Source organism: Bombyx mandarina, chromosome A1 (genome assembly GCF_030267445.1).
Source record: "Bombyx mandarina strain Sakado chromosome A1, ASM3026744v2".
In the NCBI taxonomy this organism is placed as follows: domain Eukaryota; kingdom Metazoa; phylum Arthropoda; class Insecta; order Lepidoptera; family Bombycidae; genus Bombyx; species Bombyx mandarina.
In genome coordinates this window covers 12069331-12093258 of record NC_143234.1, presented here as the reverse complement: position 1 = coordinate 12093258, position 23928 = coordinate 12069331, and the positions used below count along the sequence as shown (strand labels likewise).

The 23928-nt window shown below is 39.7% G+C and overlaps 1 protein-coding gene across 1 annotated transcript in view; it reads left to right on the top strand.

Annotated features, from left to right (window-relative positions):
- LOC114247021 (GTPase regulator associated with FAK) overlaps positions 1-23928 on the top strand; it is a 67681-nt gene that overhangs the window by 6655 nt on the left and 37098 nt on the right. The window contains exon 2 of the mRNA XM_028179814.2: positions 11016-11173. Within this exon, the coding sequence (XP_028035615.2) occupies positions 11016-11173 (158 nt within the window). The remainder of the gene's footprint in view (positions 1-11015; positions 11174-23928) is intronic.

The following is a 23928-nucleotide window of genomic DNA, read 5'->3' as shown; positions in this document are numbered from 1 at the left end:
TACCTACGCTGGTAGCCTGGAGCGGCTATTCCAGCGTAACCGTAACTAGTAGGTGAGCTCACGGGGCTCAAACCGGAGTGATGCTAGGAAACGTAGAACCTACCACCGGATCGGAAACGCGACCCACTGAGAAGATCCGGCCAAAAACTCAGTGGGCTGTGTCTATGGGTTAATGCGCTCGTCGAGCGACTGCTGAGTAGTCTCCACGTCCCGAGTTTGAAGAAGAGCATGTCGTAGCATTACACGGTATTCCTTTATCGTGGAATTTGTTCAGGACAACGTTATCATTCGTAAATTTGATACCTGCTGCGTGATTCGAACCTTGGCATATAGTCTTCTACTTATCGCTTCATAACCGGCCGAATTAAACAGTAAATTCGAAATCGCAAAAATAATAATCTTAGAAATTTCACTTTCTTAACTTTATCGAATTCCTTTTTTTTTCTAATGTACAAATATATAAGAGATAACTTTCGTATTTTCGATCTTCGCGAATCTTAGACGTGATGAATAAATCATTTAATGGCTTAAGTTTATAATGTTCATTTAATTATTTCCGGCACTTTCGAGTACTTCGTAGACTTGGACTGCGATCAGTGTAGGTACATTTCTGGACGCGGTCTAGGTGTATTGCATTCGACTCTCGCGATAATAGGCTCTCATTCGTTTTTTCAAAATATATTCCCAGTAAAGAATACGCGTTGTTTTAATTTAAACAAAGTGTCATATTTTGTGTGTTTTGTGTGTTTGTCAATTTTAATCACATAAAATGTTTTTTTTTATGTGGGCACCTAGATTTTCAACCGGTGACCATCAAACGGGAGATTAATCGTTGTAGGTTATTTTTAAGGGTATTTCGTAACGAATTCGTAGAATAAAACTTATTTCTAACAAATTGAAAAATTATCTGATAGGAGATTCAAAAATTAAATAAATAAATCATTACAGACAAAAAATCCAAACGAAAGCGCCGCTTCTTGTAAAAAGTATGTACTATATATGTCTTGTAAGACGTAAAACATATACCTCTGATAATGACAAACGCTAACTTCCTTGCAACCTAACCTTCTTCAATCTTCTCAGCGGGTCGCGATTCCGATTCGGCAGTAGATTCATTCGCGAAGCAACTGCTCTTGAGTTGTTCGGTTTCCATCGGAGGCGTTCGGGCAGCTGTTAGAAAATCCCACCCCTCCTGGCTGAGTCTTTTATCGTCCACCTGACCTAGTTAAACTGGAAAGGCCTCCATCCATCAATAAAAAATTATACTTAAATCATAAAAAAAACGTCAACTTCGCGTATTGATTCCGTATAAATAAACACTAAATTACGTGTCCGCTACGAATGTGAGTCTCAAATACTTCATCTAAGTAATCCACTTCATTATCAATGTCATCGGATGATTTGTTGTGTTTCTTGGAATACTCGTTGTCTGCTGATGCAACGCGGTATGTGTGTGCCGATGTCTGCCGGTGCAACGCGGTATGTGTGCGCCGCCGATGACTTTCATAATTGAGTCGTCTATTATCAAAGGTGGCAATCTGTGCATTTGGACAAAAAAATGTTATTGATATGTCAATACAGATTGATTTGAATATAATCGTCTCCTTCAAAGAATACGGTTCAAAACCCGCATTAAATAAAGGTTAATACTTAACCTGTTATTTATCTAAAATGTCGTTCAGAAGAGTTTTGTGACTGCCAATAGAATACAAAGTCAATAATTCGTTTTTCTGATTTACCAATAATTGTCCAAAAGTCACATTGCCGGCTTTGATAATAGTCGACTCGATTACTGTGTCTCACTAAATATCACACGGCTTACGTCCGCTCGGCTTATAAGAAAACGAGAAAAAAGTCTTTGTGAGTCCCCATGCAGGATGCACGGAGAACACATGGCGTAAGTTGTATTTTATATAAATAAAAAATATCAATATAGATAGGCGTTTCTTACGGTTCGCTTTGTTAGTTTTTAAAACAAGATTGAAATTTCAATTCATAATGAAATCCTTTGCCAACTCTTCTCGTCCCCAGCGGGACTTATAAAGCACAAGTCTTAAAGCTTTGAAATAAATCTTTACGGAGATCGTAGGTTTCTCGGATGCATTAGATTATTGAAACGATCTTGAACTTTTAGATATGAATGTTATATTATATATGTATTTACTTACTTAAATAAAAACTTTTTTTTATGTAATTTTTATGCTAAACCTTTGAAACTTTTTAGTTTTTAAAAAAAAATTGTTCTTGTAAGTAAGTATATATTGACTGAACTCTCTGTCATTGAGAAAAAAGTGGAGTTCAGTTTTACATAATCCAATAATACTGTGTAAAATAATTATTTTTCGAAAATAAAGGCTTTAAATGTTGTTTTCTTAATACGAGTCTTTTACAGAAAACACAATTAAGTCTTTTATTATTGTTCAACCATTTTTAGAATATTCCATATTATCATTGTATATTAATGGTATATATGAGTGTTTACTGGTGGTAGGACCTCTTGTGAGTCCGCACGGGTGGGTACCACCGCCCTGCCTATTTCTGCCGTGAAGCAGTAATGCGTTTCGGTTTCAAGGGTGGGGCAGCCGTTGTACTGTTAAAAATGAGACTTTAGAACTCATTTCTCAAGGTGGGTGGCGGTTTTTACGTTTTAGATGTCTACGGGCTCCGGTACCTACTTGACACCCGGTGAGCCGTGAACTCGTCCACCCATCTAAGGGCCTGTGCACACCACGTTTTTTAAACGCGCCGTCGACGCGCGTTCGTAGCAATACAGACGCGATACGCATGCAAGTCAGACGCAGCCTGTAGACCTTTGCACACCTGTATAAATTCAAATACGCCATAAGAAACCATTCTGTGGGATAAAAACGCGCCGTCGACGCGCGTTTGTAGCGATACAGACGCGATTCTAACGCGCGTTTGTATCGACAACAAACCGCTCTGTAGGATAAAAAACGTGGTGTGCACAGGCCCTAAGCAATAAAACAAATTAAAAATAAGTTTCTTATGTTCTTATTAGATCTTAATTGATGAAGCTTCCAGTCAGAAATAAATGCGATGCCGTCGCTTGCGTCACCCACGTTCGTAAGCCCCTAGTTCAGAGACATTTCAATGAATGAGTCATCGTTATTGTGTTGATCAGACGTCTTGTACGAACTATAGCAACATGTAAGGAGAAATAGTATTGATGTATTCATAATGACCGTGATATTTTAAATTAATATAAATTATAATGTTTTAGTGCAGATTTTATGCAAGTTTTATTTTTCGATAATCACGATTCTCATAATTAGATAGAATTAAAAATGATTTTAGGTTTCAAATGATATTGGTGGAGTGTATTTTTTTTTATAATTTCCTACATTGCGATTACCCACTTTAGTTTTCGTTATCACTGATGATTCGTCATTTGAATACTGTGCTGACCTGAGCCTTCGTCGCAAGCAACGGGTTCGACGAGAACGATGACCGGTGCTTGGGGTACCTAAAAGCACCGTTAGTGGATCGGGAGGATCCGAAATGACGTGGTTCTGGCACTCGATCTTGACAGCTTGGAGTCGTCGTGGCCTAAACGATAAGACAACTGGTTCATAGGCATCGAGCGACGCGAGAGTGCCGGTGTTCGAATCCCGCAGGCAGGTTCCAATTATCGTAATGAAATACGTACTTAATATACGTTTAAGAATAAGTGCAACGATCAGGCTATACCAACGTGTAATAAAAATCAATCCCCAAAAATTATAATATAAAAAAAGATAGAATATTCAATAAATTAAAAGTACCTAATAAAGATTGTATTCACTAAAACCAATTGACACATAGAATTCATATCATTCACGTTCTTACAGGCTCCGCTAATCACTTAACACTAGATGCGTCGTCAGCTCGCTCACCCGTTTAAGCAATAATAATAAAAAAACGTTAGATAGATTAGATGTTCACAGGATAATCCCAAAAAAAACGAGATGTATCGTCTCAAGTACCAAAATCTGTGAAGCGCGAATCCTCTAATTACCATACTGTACCTAGATATCACGGGCAATTGAAACGAACGCAAAGTTCAGTTCAAAAAGATTTATCTTCAAGTTACAAAAGTTTTTGTTTAATACGTGCATTATCGTGCTTAAGCAATTAATGAGTGAGGAGTGTGGTTGGTTTGCTAACGTTACCTTGTTACCTTGTGGAAATTAGTGCATACCTGTTACTGGGTCGTCGAATGATTAAGTTCGAGCAGGTCTAGTCCTTAGTTCACCTACAGACCACCACAAACAATCGTCGATCACACACACACGGAAATCAAACCTATTTCTCTTCAGTTATTAAAGTACCAGTATCATTAATATAATTCTCTAAATATGCTTGTATATGTGGATAGTTTTTTTTAAATCAATAATTTAATAAAATTTAAATCAATAATTTAAAAAAATAAGCTAATAAATTTAATTATTTAAATTATTGCATTAATTATATGCGTGACTACACTTATATAAGTACTTCATTGCGTCTTGTTCCACTACACATTTGTTTAGTGAAGCAATTTTTTTGTTCCGATATTGAATGACACGCCGTAATATCGATGCGGTAGTAGATTCTGCGAAGCGCTACTCGTGCTAGTGCTAGTGTTAGTAATCTTTCCCAAGTTGAGCCCGTGAGCTCACCTATCCATCCGGACGTAGCTACCAGCGGACAGGTAGGCGAAAAATCGCTGTCTAGTTTGGCCTCCTACACGCTGTGGGTTCTTGTTTTAGGTCAGGCTCTGCGGTGTGCCGGTACCACGAATGGATTTCTTTACGTTTTGCTTAGAGCTGTGTTATTTAAACGGGTTCTGTGTTTAGATATGTCACTACGAGCTGTACACATGGTAGGTCGTATGAAGCCTGTGACTTGGCAAACTTGGTCGATTGATCGTATCACGGCGTCAGGGCTCGATCCCGGTCAAGTTCTCAATTATATAGGTAATATCTTGTAGGTTTTTGAATAGATGGATTCATCTGCCAATGAAAGTCCCTTTAGAATCGGAGATTAGACCAGACAGACAGGCCCTATCTGTTTGTGTGGATGAAAATAATATTCATATGACTGCTTTGTGGCACAATGAGACAGGACGGCGGTACCAAATCGTGCAGGTTCACGGCCGATCACGATAATACCCAGAAATAAACGCTAGACTCGGAATGACTAAGAACTGACTCATGCACACTCAGCCACGCTTTATTTATTACTATTTCAAAGTCTGAGTGACAATCAATAGCGTTGGGTCTTCATATTTTATACGGTATATTCAGTGTCTTGGTACCAGCACCCCGCTCACTTCCACCACGGAGCAGTAACGTGATCCGGTTCGAAAAATTGGATTGGACGTGGTACTGTTAAAACTGAGACTTACAACTCATATCTCAAGGTGCTTGGCGACATTTACGTTACTGGATCTATGGATCGTTCGCCCGTCGATGTAATAAAAAGCATTTTTGTTAAACATTACTTAAAATGTTCATAATGACCTCAACAACAACTGTCGTCAGCCTAATTAACATAAGAACCGGTCATTCATTCATATGGCACGTATATTATGATATAAGCTGTCATCCGAATTAGTATTATATCTCTATACTGCTTAGGACTCGTTTTGGGTGTCGTGAAAGTTTCTACGAGCCCGTTATATCGGGTGCATCTTAAAAATAAGATGATTAGCACTAGCGATGGCCGCTATATCCGGTATCACGAATATACTCGTTGTTTCTCTTATTAATCGATGGCATGATTTTTGGAATGCTATATTTTCATTTTTTACTTGTGGTAGGACGTCTTGTGAGTCCGCACGGATAGGTGCCACCACCCTGCCTATTTCTGCCGTGAAGCAGTAATGCGTTTCGGTTTGAAGGACGGGGCAGCCGTTGTACTGTTAAAAGTGAGACCTTACAACTCTTGTCTCAAGGTGGGTGGCGGCATTTACATTGTAGATGTCTATGGGCTCCGGTAACCACTTAAAATCAGGTCAGCCGTGCCTCGTCCACCCATCCAAGCAATAAAAAAAATGAATATTGTTTTTTTATAACTTAAAATTGTGTGCTTTTGCTTATCTGACCAAATATTTGAGTGGACAAAGCAAATAAGGCCTCATCGAGGGTATCTTGTTCAAATCTTGGGTAAACGTCGAATAACTTTGGGTATACACGAGAAAGATAGGTACATTTTAGAATTATTTTCTCTGCAGCCCAACAAACTCTTATCTATATATTAATACGTGAAGCAAAAACTTTGTATCCCCTTTTTACGAAAATTGCGCGGACGGAGGAGTATGAAATTTTCCACACTTATAGAGAATATAGAGAAGAAGTGCACAATGCTAATATTTTTTTAAAATAATGCATAAAAGATACATTAAATCAATAAAGAATACATTACACACACTACATACCATGTATTTGACGCACACACGCATGCATACTATTTATTGTCAAACTTTTGTTCTTGACGTCTGTTGTCAAATTGAGAATGGATTAAATATTGTTTGCCTTTGTTAATATTTTTATAGCGTAGTCTTGGCGAAATTTGTGATTATAGAAGTATAAAATACAATCATAATAGTGTACAAACTTACAATTCCAATTATTTAGAGTCGAATTTCGACTACTGCAGGACCTCTAGTATTAATTATCGCAGTTCATAAACATCACGGTACAGATACCGCCACCATACAGACATGAGATCGGAATCTGAGTTGCATTGTGTTGAATGTAAAGGTGTCTCAAGCCCATTTAGCGCCCGTGTGCAATCATTACCCTCCTCCTCCTCCTTCAGTCGATTGCTCATTGTTGAGCATCGTGATGCGTCTGTGACCTTTTTTGTAATTTGTAGCCACTTATGTCGGTCAGTGGCTAAGTGAAGTGCATGCTCAGTCTCGCGTCCAGATGTTCGGACCCTTGGTCACTCCATCTTTTTTGGCTCCGACCTCTGGATCGTCTTCCATCCACTAATAAACGCCTGGGCAAAATTAGATAGGTACAAATATTGCAGGTTCATTGATAATGCCGAGGCCTGCGCTCCCAAACATCGCTACGCCATAAGTAACCATAGGTAATTCCGCAATCGAAGTCGAAATGACTAATTGTGTCGCAGCTTAAAAAGCTAGATAGGCATACCAACCAGTGGGCTTATAGAGGCCCTACTGACAGTACTCAAGATTGTACTTTAAAGAGTTGGAGTTAGTAAAGAGATATTTGGGTGACTTCGGGCGGGGGTAATGGGGAAGTATCGGCTGGATTAGATGAGCTATTTTTTTTACCTGACACTATTGACATTGTTATTGAACTGCTAAGCCATGGATACTGGTGTACAGATTTCATCTTCCTCTTTTTGGTCGCTTAGCAATTCATACCCCGTTTAGCCGGTTCGTCGGGTCAGCCAGTGCATCTAATGAATACTTCGTATCTCGTGTTCCAAACGAGACTGCGATATTTTTCATCAGATAAATCATATAGGTCAGTGATTCTCAACCACTGTTCCGCGGCACTTTTGTGTGCCGCCAAATTTCAAAAGTGTGCCGCCAAATTTTGCGAATATATAATAATGTTAATATTATTAAATTATATCATTTGAAAAGAAAAATATTTTAAACATGAATATATATTTAAATCCCCAAAAAAAGTTTATAGTATATTTTAGTTTATTTCGTATATTAAAATTTTTTGATAAACTATTTATGAAGTGTTGTAGTAAGTAAATAATTTTTCTTTTTTTTTGTGTGCCGCCAAATTTTGAAATCGTTAAATATGTGCCGCAACAAAAAAAAAGGTTGAGAATCACTGATATAGGCCGTCGAATGACCACGTTGTCTGCGAATGTATTCGATGATTGCCCTCCGAGGTACTACGTACGTTACAAATACTAAAAACTGAGCGTTCTTATCAATGCGATAAGTTTGTTCATTGATAACGCACGTATCCTTGCTTCTTACGCCCGTTTCCTTATCATCAGTTTGTATGTTTTCACGGTAAATCGTAAATCGATGCCTCCAATGAACACTACTCCAACTCCAAATTCGTATGTTTACAGGAGGAGAGTTTAAACGAAAAAAGTTGATAAACATATCTGTAATAATAAAGATTTTATGGTTTTTTCTTGTGTAACTAGCTGATTTACTCTTGCTTCGAACCCCATTAATAATGCATTTGTAATACTTTTAAAATAGTGAAGCGATTTGCGTGAAAAACGAAAATTTCAAAATTTTGAGTTAGAGTTAGTGTTCATTGGAGGCATCGAAATGAAACCTTCGACACGCGAGTTCGTTTTGTGAAGATTCTTCTTATTTTGACAATTATACGTTTAACTATGTTTTCCAAAATACAAAACTACATTAAAGAGTAATAGTATACTAGTTATGAGCGTAAATATCCTAATTTAATAAACTACCGAAGAAATTAAGAGACTTAGACGATTTTCATTTAAAAACTAAAAGATAATCTTATTAGTGAAAATTATTATCACATAAATGATTTTCTTAGGGACGACATTGAAAATAAATGAATTTTTTAATTATTAGTTGAATTATGGATGAATGAATGGTAAATTATATAATATTATAACTATGCACTGCACTAAAATTCGCATGTCAAATAATGACAAAGCACACACGCTGCTTTTAATTTATGTAATAATAATATGTAAAACTCATTTTCACTATGCTTGGCGAATAAATGATTTCTATCTATCTTTCTTTCTTACGACTTTTTGCGACCAATAGCTCGATTGTATTGGTGAGAATGTTCCCCGCGGAAGGGCTTTTTGTGTCGTAAGACGCTTTGGCTGATATTAACCTTGGATCTTTTAAAATAAATACAGAATTTTCTTTACTCAATTACTCCAATTTGAAATTTTATCGTATGCTATTTGCACCAAGTGCTGATAACACTCGACATGTGAACAATTACATCTGGATCACGAATATAAATTATCTATCATAAAGTACTTGCTGCGAGTAGACCGAATCTGAACACCGTGGCGTCATAGTCATGGTCATTAACCACTTGACCAACTACTATTAGTTGCTAATGTCTACAAGCGACCATAACCATGTGGTTACTTTCCAATTTGTTTTTTTTTCTGTATCTACAAAACGAAGATCACAGCTTTTAGTGCTTGACTGTTTTCATGGACAGTACACAAGATTTTACGTGCAACTGATAATTTTTATTTTTAATTTTTTTATTTCTTATATGGGTGGACGTGCTCACAGCCCACCTGGTGTTAAGTGGTTACTGGAGCCCATAGACATTTACAACGTAAATGCGCCATCCACCTTGAGATATAAAGTTCTAAAGTCTCAAGTATAGTTACAACGGCTGCCCCATCCTTCAAAACGACACGCATTACTGCTTTACGGCAGAAATAGGCAGGGTGGTGGTACCTACTCGTGCGAACGGTTTGATTTTCAAACTATTCAACATGGGCGTGCCGGATAGTCTCGTGCTCATCATACGGGACTTCTTGTCGAACCGCTCTTTTCGATATCGAGTCGAGGGAACCCGCTCCTCCCCACGACCTCTCACAGCTGGAGTCCCGCAAGGCTCTGTCCTCTCACCCCTCCTATTTAGCTTATTCGTCAACGATACTCCCCGGTCGCCGCCGACCCATTTAGCTTTATTCGCCGACGACACGACTGTCTACTATTCTAGTAGAAATAAGTCCCTAATCGCGAAGAAGCTTCAGAGCGCAGCCCTAGCCCTAGGACAGTGGTTCCGAAAATGGCGCATAGACATCAACCCAGCGAAAAGTACTGCGGTGCTATTTCAGAGGGGAAGCTCCACACGGATTTCCTCCCGGATTAGGAGGAGGAATCTCACACCCCCGATTACTCTCTTTAGACAACCCATACCCTGGGCCAGGAAGGTCAAGTACCTGGGCGTTACCCTGGATGCATCGATGACATTCCGCCCGCATATAAAATCAGTCCGTGACCGTGCCGCGTTTATTCTCGGTAGACTCTACCCCATGATCTGTAAGCGGAGTAAAATGTCCCTTCGAAACAAGGTGACACTTTACAAAACTTGCATAAGGCCCGTCATGACTTACGCGAGTGTGGTGTTCGCTCACGCGGCCCGCACACACATAGACACCCTCCAATCCCTACAATCCCGCTTTTGCAGGTTAGCTGTCGGGGCTCCGTGGTTCGTGAGGAACGTTGACCTACACGACGGCCTGGGCCTCGAATCAATTCGGAAATACATGAAGTCAGCGTCGGAACGATACTTCGATAAGGCTATGCGTCATGATAATCGCCTTATCGTTGCCGCCGCTGACTACTCCCCGAATCCTGATCATGCAGGAGCCAGTCACCGTCGACGCCCTAGACACGTCCTTACGGATCCATCAGATCCAATAACCTTTGCATTAGATGCCTTCAGCTCTAATACTAGGGGCAGGCTTAGGGACCCCGGTAACCGTACTCGTCGAACTCGACAAAGAGGTCGACGTGCAACCTAACCCATGCATCAGCCCGCTGAGTTTCTCGCCGGATCTTCTCAGCGGGTCGCGATTCCGATCCGGTAGTAGATTCATTCGCGAAACAATTGCTCTTGAGTTGTTAGGTCTCCTTCGGAGGCGCTCGGGCAGTTGTTAGCAAATCCCACCCCTCTTGGCTGAGCCTTTGCTCGCCCACCTGTCCTGGTGAAACTGGAAAGGCCTTCGGGCCACCAGTAAACTTTCAATCATAAAAAAAAAAAAAAAAACCTACTCGTGCGGTCTCACAAGAGGTCCTACCTACCACCAGTAATTACGCAAATTATAATTTTCTGTGGGTTCTGTGTTTCATTTCTGTAGGTAGATATTAATTTTACTAGAATAGGTACCGGAAAAAAACCGCTGATTACCGTGAAACGGTTGAGCTGGCTCCGCTAATGAAGCATACGTTTGACACGACCCTGGTGTGTACCCGCGCGGACTCACAAGAGGTCCTACCACTAGTAAATCGCTACCTCGCATTGAGGATCAGACTAAAATGACTACGTCCATTCCAGGTCTCGGCAGCGCTCAGCTGGCGCTGGCATCGAGCATGGAGCAGTTCGAGTTCGCCTGCATCGGTGCATCCATGACGGAGGACGAGCGCGTTATAGGACGCTCGCTGCATCACTTCGCCCATCTAATAAGGACAATAGAGGAAGAGAGGGAACGAATGGTGAGTTACGGACAAACTCTCAATATCAATATTTTTTACTGGTGGTAGGACCTCTTGTGAGTCCGCACGGGTAAGTACCACCACCCTGCCTATTTCTGCTGTGAAGCAGTAATGCGTTTCGGTTTGAAGGGTGGGGCAGCCGTTGTAACTATACTGAGACCTTAGAACTTATATCTCAAGGTGGGTGGCGCATTTACGTTGTAGATTTCTATGGGCTCCAGTAACCACTTAATACCAGGTGGGTTGTGAGCTCGTGCAACCAACTAAGCAAAAAAAACAATTTACGTACTGATAATTGAAGATGTAGATGGTAAAATGGTGTTTGAAGTTTATCGCAGGATATGTCGTTAGACTATTCGCCCTTTTATGCAAAAATTATAAGCTATTTTCATGATGCGAAGTAATGTCTTCTTCTTCCTAGCGTTTTCTCGGTCTAGTGCCCAGGGTCCGCTTTCCTACTTAAACTTCTCTACTTTGCCTGGTCTCGGCATCCTTCTGAGTGAGGTTAATATATGTTAAATAAAATTAACATTACGTAGCAGATATTAAGTTAGAAATCAACTTGAAACATCAATACATATTCATAACAGTGAAACCCGATCGTGTTTTGCTGTTTTACCAAATTTATCTTTTTATTTCTACTATTATTAATCAACATACGCCCAGAACCAATAACTAATATATTCGATTTTGTTTGTTTTATAATGAAAGTTCATTTTTCAATGACAAACAGGGAATATTGTGACACTTGTCGTCGACGTTGGAAAATTAATTAAATCAATTATTTAAATGCGAGAGTACTCGGATATTGAACAAGTTTCAAGTATGCGCGTTCATGTTTATCAACATTCGTGTTTTTTTTTCTCTCTCATGAATAGGGTCATCACAATCCATGAAATTTACGATGTCATTATCGTAAATTTCATTACAATACAAGTAATTGCCAAACTACAAATAATGTTAAATTAATTCATTTGAAATTTTAGCGTTGCTATGCCAAATGTATTTGCTATTCAATATCTTACCATACGCATAGTAATCAGGTACGAACCCAGTTGCGAAACATGCCTGATATTACGGTACTTAATTTTATTTTTTATTGTGTTCATTAGACGCCAATACGTCACTATTAACCCAATTTCGGATCACTAGCGCACAAAGCATTTGGTACTATAAGAACAATCAACATTATACTAAAAATAAACAACAGTAATATAAAAAAAATACGAACATTTTTTTTTTTTGTTGCTTAGATGGGCGGACTAGCTCGCAACCCACCTGATGTTAAGTGGTTACTGGAGCCCATAGACACCTTGAGATATAAGTTCTAAGGTCTCAAGTATAGTTATAACGGCTACCCCGCCCTTCAAACCGAAAGGCATTACTGCTTCGCGGCTGAAATAGGCAGGGTGGTGGTACCTACCTGCGCAGACTCTCAAGAGGTCCTACCATCAGATTTACATAAGTATGGACTTATGAGATAAATTAATTGCAGTGTAGGCAACCCTAATGTTCGAAACGCCTACCGGCGGTGGGAGTCGCCCCGTTCGTGATTAGAAAATACTGTATTCACAATTAACTGGTTTTCTTAATGGTGTTACTTTCGTTGACCAATGTCAAGGGATTTGCAGTTAGACTCGTTTGCCAATATGTACGGTTATAAAAAAAAAAAACGGCCTTGATAAAGTGAAACTATTAACCAATATATTTCCAAAAGGCGGGAATTTGTGAGGCTGAGTTTATGTTTAATGTTTTTATTTTATTTTAATCGGTTCATGAATATAAAATTATACGTCCTTGTAAACAGCTACGCGCCGTATTGTACCAATATGCCTAGTGTTTAACACTTGCCTGATCGCGGTCATCAATAGATTAAAATGTAAATTAAGGTATAAGAAAAAGTATTGAAAAAAAAAAACCGAAAATAAACGTAAATATTTAGTATTTCATCCAAACTGTAACCTAGCGTTAAACATTCACGAAAAATGGAGAAAATAGGTAGTTTCAGGAAGATGATACTTGTAAAAATTTTGGTTACCAGTTACTACTTTTAACTGGTGGTAAGTCCTCTTGTGAGTCCGCACGGGTGGGGCCGCCACCCTACCTATTTCTGCCGTGAAGCAGTAATGCGTTTCGGTTTGAAGGTGTGGCAGCCGTTGTAACTATGCTGAGACCTTATAACTTACATAATATATCTCAAGGTGGGTGGCTGCACTTACGTTGTAGATGTCTATGGGTTCTGGTAATCACTTAACACCAGGTGGGCTGTGAGCTCATCCAACCATCTAAGCAGTAAAAAAATAAAAATGCTAGTTACACAAAGCTGTCAATTCACATTGAGCTTCCTCGCCATTCAGGTATGTCTTATTCAAACGAAATTCGAATTAAGCTTAAATCATGATTCTTGTAATCATTGTTTATGGAAATTGACCAATGGAAACCCATTGGTCAATTTCCATGACATTGACAGATTGTTTTCGAAATTAATGAAGAAGAATGTGTTATTTGTTCTACGCACACTCATCACTTTTAATTATTATTCTCGTAATCCTCTCGCAGGTCGGCTGGAAGAGATTTCTTAAAGAAATAAGCAGCGCCTTTGTACATAATTTTCCTATTACTCTGTACTATGTCTTCTTTTCTGTGTGTACATAAATAAATAAATAAAAGAAATGAAGAGCGAGGTGTTTTGTCCGCTTTCTTTAAAAAAAAAAAGAAGATTATATAGGAACTAACTTTTGTGTGTGTGTGTGTGTGTGTCAAATTTTAATGATTCAGTTACTTATGTACCACACGTGAATACCAGTCGGTGATGGAATGATAGCGCAACAATTAAGCCGTTAATACATTATTATTTATTTAAATGAAAGTAAAGTTTACTAGAAATCCTTGAGCTTTTGTGTGACGAGAACGCGCATCTGATTTGCACCTGAACAATTAACATAATAACGACCAATGTTCGTTTTACAAAACCAAACCACTAAATGATAAGCCCACTGAGTTTCTCGCCGGATTTTCTCGGCGGGTCGCGTTTCCGATCCGGTGGTAGATTCTGCGAAGCACTGCTCTTGCTAAGGCAGTGTTAGCAACACTTCCGGCTTGAGCCCCGTGAACTCACCTACACGTCAAGAAGCTGAAATAGCCACTTAAAGCTATCAGCATAGGTAGGGAAAAAAAACTAAAAGATCATTTACAATTATTCGATAACAACAGTTACTGGTGGTAGGACCTCTTGTGGGTACGCACGGACCACCACCCCGCCTATTTCGGCCGTGAAGCAGTAATGGGTTTCGGTTTGAAGGGTGGGGCAGCCGTTGTAACTATACTTGAGACCTAAGAACTTATATCTCAAGGTGGGTGGCGCATTTACGTTGTAGGTGGGCTCCAGTAACCGCTTCACACCAGGTGGGCTGTGAGCCCGTCCACCCATCTAAGCAACAAAAAAATAATCTAATTGATTCCAGTTTGAATACGTGCGCGTGTGCGTTAATGTGAAACGTAAACAAACGTGTGTGACCTTCGGAAACACTTTCTATAATGTCGTTCGTCCACTTTTACTGGCCCGTCCGGTCGGTCGGCTTGCCAGGGCTGCGCGGCGCTGACATAATTAGGCGGTTGAATAACCAGGTGAGGTGCCGACCGCAGGTGGACGGGCCAGAGCCGCAGTCAGGGTATATTTTACTTGAGCCCTCGTAAAGAAGTGAATAACGAGTGTTTTTCTTTATTTATTTATTTTATTGCTTAGGTGGGTGGACGAGCTCACAGCCCACCTGTTGTTAAAAGTCCATGGGCATCTACAACGTAAATGCGCCACCCACCTTGAAATATAAGTACTAAGGTCTCAGTATAGTAACAACGGCTGCCCTACCCTTCAGACCGAAACGCATTACTGCTTCACGGCAGAAATAGGCAGGGCGTTGGTACGTACCCGCGCGGACTCGCAAGAGGTCCTACCATCAGTAATTACGCAAATCATAATTTTCTGTGGGTTCTGTGTTTTATTTCTGTACGTAGATGTTAATTTTACTAGAATAGATAGGGGGGGAAAACCGCTGATTACCGCTAAACGGTTGAGCTGGCTCCGCTAATGAAGAATACGTTTGACGCGACCCTGGTGCGTACGCGACACACGGAAGGTCGCGTCAAATGTCGCTATGGACGCGCAGGCACGCCGTTTGACGACGCACCTTGAATCTTAAACACGCTGTGACGTGTGACGTGCAGCGAGACAGCGTTTAGAAATATATCTACACGTAGTTATTTATCATTCGAGTTGCAATATTATATATAACCCTTTGAGCGCGAACGATAGATCGACTCTTTAATGCGTATTTAATGCGGAGCGTCGGAATACCGATTATTGCATAGTTTGATTATAGGTATAAGGTATTGAATTGTACGGACGTGTCTTAGCGCGCGCACTTGCTCTAAACACGTCATTACGGATCCTCCCGATCTATTAATGGTGCTTTTAGATACCTCAAGAACCGGTCACCGTCCTCGCCGAAACCGTCGCTTGCGACGTAGGGCTCGACGAGTAAATTAACCCATAGACACAGCCCACTGAGTTTCCGGATCTTCTCAGTAGGTTGCGTTTCCTATACGGTGGTAGATTCTGCGAAGCACTGCTCTTCCTAGGACCACTGTTAGAAACACTCTGGTTTGAGCCTCTGGTTTGAGCTTTTTTTCCCTACCTATCAGCATAGGTAAGGAAAAAAAGCGCGAGCACATATAACTCTCTTAATAAGTTCTAAGGTCTCAAATATAGTTAGAACGGCTGCCCTACCCTTCAAACCGAAACGCATTACTGCTTCACGGCAGAAATAGGCAGGATGGTGGTACCTAGCCGCGCGAACTTACAAGAGTTCCTACCACCAGTAATTACTCAAATTATAATTTTGCGGGTTTGATTTTTATTAAACGATGTTATTCCTTCACCGTGGAAGTCAATTATGAAAATAGTATAACAGCAGTATCACATAATTAGAACCACCGATACGATATAATCCCGCGTTTTTTACTGTCTACATTAGACCCGAGGTTTACAATATTTTACACTTTCAAAGACTTCTTCTTTGTCTTTCCCTCGTTTCTGAGGAACGCGACCACATGTATGCAAGTATTTCCATAAATATCTGTCCACTGCATGGTGGACAGCCTGGTTCCAAAATACATTAATCAAATCTCATGTTGTTCTAAGGTCCTCTATATGTATGGTATTTGTGTATCATGTATATGTATTTACCTATGTGTGTATGTGAATATATATATTTCACTGGATTGGTACATCACGTGTAATTCGTTTCCAAATGATTCTTGTCCACCTGATGGTTGTCTGGAATAGATCGTTCTTAGCGATAAGACCGTCAATTGTAATTTTTTTTGTATTAATGTTTGGCTTTTTTTTTCTGTACAATAAAGCATATTCTCTCTCTCTCTCTCGGCGGATACTCAGGAATTCGAGGAGAATTTCATTTTATGATTACAGTTTCACACGAGACCGCCACGTGACAACACCAGTCGTCTGCAACGAACCTTGAATGTCAATGAGATCCCCAAGTGGTGTACGGTTTCATGAGACGTCTTAGTGCAATTGCGTATGTATTTTATAAGTGTAAATTTTAAGTAAAGGATATTGCATAGCAGACAAACGAGTTATGACCAACACTGTCTTTATGGGAAACGCTAAAATGTTCCTTCGTGCCCTCTTAATTTGTTTTCATGTAACTTAAGAAACACTTTGACTAAGCCCTTTAAATTTGTTTTGTAATCACTAAATTGGCATATTCTTCTTCTCAGTCGTACACTCCTGGCGGAGTGGTCGTGGTTACGTATGTCTTCATGTTTGGTTACGGCTTTTGAGAGACTTCTCCATCTCTCTCTATTTGTGGCGGTACGTGTACACTCAGTAAGGGAACACTTCGTAGATAACTTAACCAAGTCTGTCCACCCTGTAGATGATCGGCCGCGAGAGCGTTGACCGTCTACTCTTCCTTGAACCACTAAACGTTCCAATGAGCTTTCATTACGAATGATATGTCCAAACATATTAAGGATTCGCAATTGCACAATCGACGAAAGCCTTTGTTTGATTTGGATACCTGAAAATGGCGCATGAAATAGTTTTTTGCGTCTTTAGTCGTAATTTTGTAAGGCTCTTGATGTTGATAGTCATAAAATTACTTTATAAAGAAACCGACTATAGCTCCAGTATTTGTCTATTCGTAAAATGTTTGCAACAGAATCAAAGTCGTAGCTTTTGGGTTGTTAAGGATTTGGTGATCGGCTTACAAAGTGTGTTTCCTGAACTTAAGTCAAAAACTTGTGATCAATGGTGAAGTTTTAACGGTGGCCTGTATAAACTAATATGAACAGGTCGAAAAGAAGATGTGAGCTAGAATAAGAAAACAATGAACATTATCTGTTTTGTTGAAAGAAAGAATCTAACATTTAATTCTAACGCAGTAATGTAACTCGTGCAACAAACAAAGTGGAGAGTATTAAGCGGTAGGCAGCGGCTTGGCTCTGCCCCTGGCATTGCTGAAGTCCATGGGCGACGGTAACCACTCACCATCAGGTGGGCCGTATGCTCGTCTGCCTACAAAGGCAATAAAAAAAACAAAAAAAAACAAAACTTGTTGCTCCACTTCAAATACTGTCAAATGTAGTCAAAGACGCTAAAATACGAAACGCATGCGATAAAATTCGTCGTGCAAGATAAGTTTAGTCAATAAAATGTTCACACAGACCGTTGTCTGAATGTGGCTAATTGACTCGAGCTGTATATAAAGTTCCGTAGGTCAGCACCGTGTCGCCTTATGTGGAACGTGCACCAAGCTAAGACGGTTTGCCCGCGTCGAGCCTTACGTCTAGAAGCGTACGTTGTTGCAATGTAAATGGCAATTCGACTTGCCCAAAAACAAACGGTGTACCGTAAAATGAGGGGAACTGGGACACTTTTTAAGTTCAACTTTGAGTTTTATCGTTCTTTTTTTATTGTTATAGTAATAAAACGTAGATTGAAATGGTTGCGGAGGCTTAAATTTTTATATACGATGCGTTATTATAGTCCATTACAAAATATAGGAACACAAAAACTGAAAAAATCTAGTTTGACCCGATTCACCTTAGCTTTGGGGTGAATCAGGTTACGTATGGGGACAATAGAGTTTTTCGATAGGGCTGGCACTATTTAGTTGTTAGGTAGGTACCTAACTTTAGGTAATTAACTTTTTAATATCTTTAATGAGTTACAAAACTTTGATGACTATAAATTAAACTGTTTAATATTCTTAAATACTAAATAAAAGTAATTTTCAGATCAATAAAGTTAAATCACTAACAATCTGACAAAAGTATTGTGACATCCCAGATTTATCCGTATTCTATCTCTAGTCCTTGTTCCCCCAATCTACTAAATAAAGTAACTACATTTTTTTAGTTTACCAATTGGAAATAATCGCCTCAAGTTACATAAGTTAAGTTACTCATCAGCATCATCATGGTCGTTTACTCTTGGTAGAGCAGTCGTGATCATGTGGAAAATGTCATGAATCGTGTCATGTGTTAAGTTAGGTAGTTACAACGGCTTAAGGCCGCCGTACCGCGAAGACGGACGTCGTTGGTCGTCGACTATCGCCTCGACGACCCGTCGGCTGGGCGTCCTTGGGGTGAGCCGCGCCGTCTGGTTGTAGTGTTGACCGCGGTAGCCCCGCTACCTCATCCGGGTTCTGACCTCGGAGGGGATCGGACGTCGGGTGTAAGAGTGCAGGGGAGTCGTTTAGTGGGTGGGCCCTAAAATCCTTGGGCCCGCGATCTGCTCTCAACACCTGCAGATCGTTGAGTCTCACATGCCCCGCGCGCCCCTTATGTGCGGGGACCTCGTAGGAGGTTCGGCCCCCGGCCCGGAAAAAAAAAAGGTAGTTACAACGGCTGCCCCACCCTTCAAACCGAAACGCATTACTGCTTCACGACAGAAATAGGCAGGGCGGTGGTACACCACCCGTGCGGACTCACGAGAGGTCCTACCACCAGTAAAACCAGTTCATTGTCACTCACGTGTAAATCAATGCATATTACAATTAGAATCACTTTTATGATTTAATCTTTCGTTAATATTTCATTTAATTATTTTCGACGTTTCCATATTCGACATTGTCCACATTTGATTATTCTTCTTCCTTTTCTTTTTTTCCTATTACCCTGGGACATAGGGCTCGAATTTAATTTTTCCATCTGCACCAGTCTTGGGCAGTCTGTTTTACCTCCTTCCACGTCATGCCCAAGACGCCCAATTTCAGCTCTACTGAGCGACACCAAATTCTTCTGGGAGGGCCTCTCTTCTTTCTGAATATGATGCTAACTAAATACCAAACCAAAGAAAGTATTACAATACATCTGAAGTAAGAAGTACCGAAGTAGTCTTCTATCGGGTACTGCCTTAGTTTAGTGGACGACTAGCCCAACGAGTGGTACGTGAGGCATCAATAAAACATAGGATTGCGCTGAAGCGATCTTTAATCTCGTCTCGTACGTGATACGTCACGTAGCGCCACGTAACACCTAACGGCTGGCACGTCCCAAGGATTACGACGTCGGCCCAATAAAGCCATCTATCAGCGTTATGTACTAATGAACTTCAGAATACATTTTTCTTGAGTACGACGATGATGCGTTGATCGGATTTTTTAAAAGAAAAATTTAGTGATCGCCACTGTTTCATTTTACTGAAAATTCAAGATCGGAACTTATGAATGTGGAAATAACGACGACGACGAGAAGATCTTCCACCGAGCGGGTGATATTGCTCGGTAGACCGGCGGTCCAAATGTTGTTGTTCGAAACTTTTATATATGCAAGCTTATCTTGAAAATGTCATAAGCGAGATTCAGGCATGTGTTGAATATATCTTCTGTGATGGCTACCCGTCACACGAACGTACGCACTCACGGCCGAACTGGTTCTTAACTGTGTGCTTAGTGCGAGTTTTTTAACGTTCCTGATCGCGTAAAAGCTAAATCAAATTTGTATGAAGTTGGAACAGCGCCCCTAGCGGCAAACATAGTCAAACGTTCGAACTCCATGCACATTAGTTAACTTTTACGCTATCGAGAACGTTAAGAACTCGCACTAAGCACACTGGTTACGGAATGACTGCTTCGCGGTAAAAATGACCAGGGCGGTGGTACCTGCCCGTGCGGGCTCACAGGACGCTCGACCATCACGTGTTATTTTCTTTCTTTCTTTCTTGGACTCTGGACCGCTGAGGTTATCTTGTTTAGATCAATTTATAAATTTTATTAAAGATTTCGATTCGCGTTATGGATCACATTTCCTTTTTCGTTTTAATATCGATTTCATTAAAGATACAACTAACCATTTACAAGTTTCAACAACAGTAAGACCTTTAGTCAATCAAGCTATGACCATGACCTTGCTGTCAACAATGATGTTATGACAAAAAATGACACTATAAAATGCTTGATAGTTGTTTGTTGTTATTATGATAAAAAAAGATCAAACTACTTAGAATCATCAAATGATTTTATCGGTCCATGGTCCACTGGAAGAGTGAACGACGATAAATAATTGTTCTTTACACGGTCCGACAACTTCCGAATAAAATAAGTCCCAATGAATGTATCGCACGGGTAGGTACCACCACCCTAATGCGTTTCGGTTTGAAAGGTGGGGCAGCCGTTGTAACTATACTGATACCTTAGAACTCATATCTCAAGGTGGGTGGCGGTATTTACGTTGTAGATGTCTATGGGCTCCAGAAACCACTTAACACCAGGCGGGCCTTGAATCAATCCACACACCTAAGCTATAAAAAAACCCGTGTGTTGAACGCGAGCTACATGGTAGGCGGAGTGGGGGTGTATTAGGTTTTATTTTCGTTACGGAATTTCTCGATTCCGTCGCCGCGCTCAAAGCCCGCGATAAAAGCTATGCAATAGCTTAAATAATCGATTAAATTACTAATTTTTAATTGGCACACAACCGGTCATACTATAGTTCATTTTTTTATATTTCATTGAGAATGTGCTCTTTCGGTGCAAAATCACCGGGTACCTCGCTAAGTTTAGATTAACAATATCATGAATGATAATTCAATGGTAGCTAACGTCTATTATGCCACACCCTGTACCGAGCAGCGCAGGTCTGTTATACCATTTAGTTATGCCGTTGTGACTATACTTGAGAGCTTAGAACTTATATCTCAAGATGGGTGGCGCATTTATGTTGTAGATGTCTATGGGCTCCAGTAAACATTTAACACCAGTTGGGCTGTGATCTCGTCCACCCATCTAAGCAATAAAAAATAATAATAATAATACCAATCACCGTTCGATTCCGTAATCGAGTAGGGGCTCACGATAATTTTGCAGTCGGTACACGTAATAAGTGAAAATAACAATTGCTTTTTGTATTCTCATATTATGTGTTTACTTTGACACAGTTTGCGTTTCGCATTAGCGTTGGGTTTGCGTCACGTAAATTCTGAGACGTTTGCTCAATTCGTACTAGCCGCAATAAACATTGTACGGCTTGCAAAAACATTTTTTTTCTTTTCTTTAAATATCAGTTGTAAATGTTGGTTTCTAACATGTTTATTCACGTAGCGGTATGGACCTGTGAGTACATTAGCTTTTAAAAAGCCATTGCTTTTGAATAAATTAATAAAAATAATAATTTGGAAGCACGCAGGCAATAATTGAGAGCCAATGATTGCCAATAATAATTGGCAACAATTGAGAGCATTAGTGAGTTGGTGTATATTTTTAATCATTTAAAATTACATAGAATGTAAAATTACGTAGAATGTTCCAAGTTCTATTATTTAGTTACTAGCGACCCGCCCTCGCTTCGCTTCGGAAACATTAAAACACACATGAAACAAAAAATATAAATAAATAAATAAAAAGTAGCCTATGTTCATCAGGGACAATGTGGGCTTCTAATGGAAAAATAATTTTTCAAATCGGTCCAGTAGTTTCGGAGCCTATTCGAAACAAACAAACAAACAAACAAATCTTTCCTCTTTATAATATTAGTATAGATGTAAAATGTGTAATATGATTCATTTCAAACTTGAGGCTTTTGACACCTCGTTAAACATGTATTGTTTTGTAAAATGAATATCAAATTAACAAACAACCAGCTAAACCAATAAACTCATTTTCCGAACTCAATTTACGACTACCATTTTTTTACTACTGATATGAAGCCTGTGAGGTAGGTACAGGTAGATTATACCAACCTGTCTATATCTACCGCGAAGTAGGAACGGATACCGGTTGAAAGCTTCGGTAGGCGTTATACTATACGACGAAGCTTAAGCCTTATGTCTCAACGTGAGTGGCAGCATTGACGTTGAGATGTCTATTGGGTTTGGTAACCACTAAGTGCAAAATAAGACTATAACTCGTCCAACTATATAAAAAAAAGATGCGTGGTGTCGTGGGACACCGGATAGGAACAAAGTTCCTTATTATAAAAATATTAATTTTAACTTCTATTCGAGGTATAAAGAAAATAATTATTCGGGTATACATTTTTTATTATGATTTTTTTATTGATAAAAAAAAACTACTTTACAAAGTTATCTTATCAAAACTTTATTTTATTCACAATGACTTTTAAAAATATATATAATAGTAATATACAAAGGAACAGCTATTTATATGAATAATAATAATAACCGTCATCACGTAGACTATACATAAATAATAAAAATCTTACGTTACGGACGTTTTTTCCCGGTTAGAGTACCCCTCTGCATCGTTCCAAAAATGTAAAAAAAATAATAATAATATAGTTCTCTTTTTACAAACGGTACAGCTTTAGTTCGACTTTTCATTTACCGCGGCCTAAGCCAAGTAATGTCAACTTGGTTTTATTTCTTCCGCAAACTTACAATGTTGCCGCTGCTAAACTTGCAGCCGAATATAACTCGTGTACATGGAGTTCTCTTGCCGCTTCGTCGAGATGACGACAAGAAAATTATAAATATAACTAGCTGACCCGACAGACTTTGAAGTCGTCGTGGCCTAAAGGATAAGACGTCCGGTGCATTCGTATCTAGCGATGCACCGGTGTTCGAATCCTGCAGGCGGGTACCAATTTTTCTAATGAAATACGTACTTAACAAATGTTCACGATTGACTTCCACGGTGAAGGAATAACATCGTGTAATACAAATCAAACCCGCAAAATTATAATTTGCGTAATTACTAGTGGTAGGACCTGTTGTGAGTCCCCACGGGTAGGTACCACCGCCCTGCCTATTTCTGCCGTGAAGCAGCAATGCGTTTTGGTTCGAAGGGTAGGGCAGCCGTTGTAACTATACTGAGATCTTAGAACTTATATTTCAAGGTGGGTGGCGCATTTACGTTGTAATTGTCTATGGGCTCCAGTAACCACTTAGCACCAGGTGGGCTGTGAGCTCGTCCAACCATCTAAGCAATAAAAAAAAAGACTTCGTAGTGCCTCAATCGATAAAATATAAAAGACCTAAACTTTTGTATAAAATAAACTTAAAACAAACAAAAGGAATCCGTCCGACGGGGGACACGTCAAGGGAAAAACAAAATTGTTATTTTTATTTAATTCTGAGCATTTTCATATTTATCTACCTTTTAAACCTTCTCTGGACTTCCACAAATAATTCAAGACCAAAATTAGCCAAATCGGTCAAGCCGTTCTTGAGTTTTAGCGAGACTAACGAACAGCAATTCATTTTTATATATATA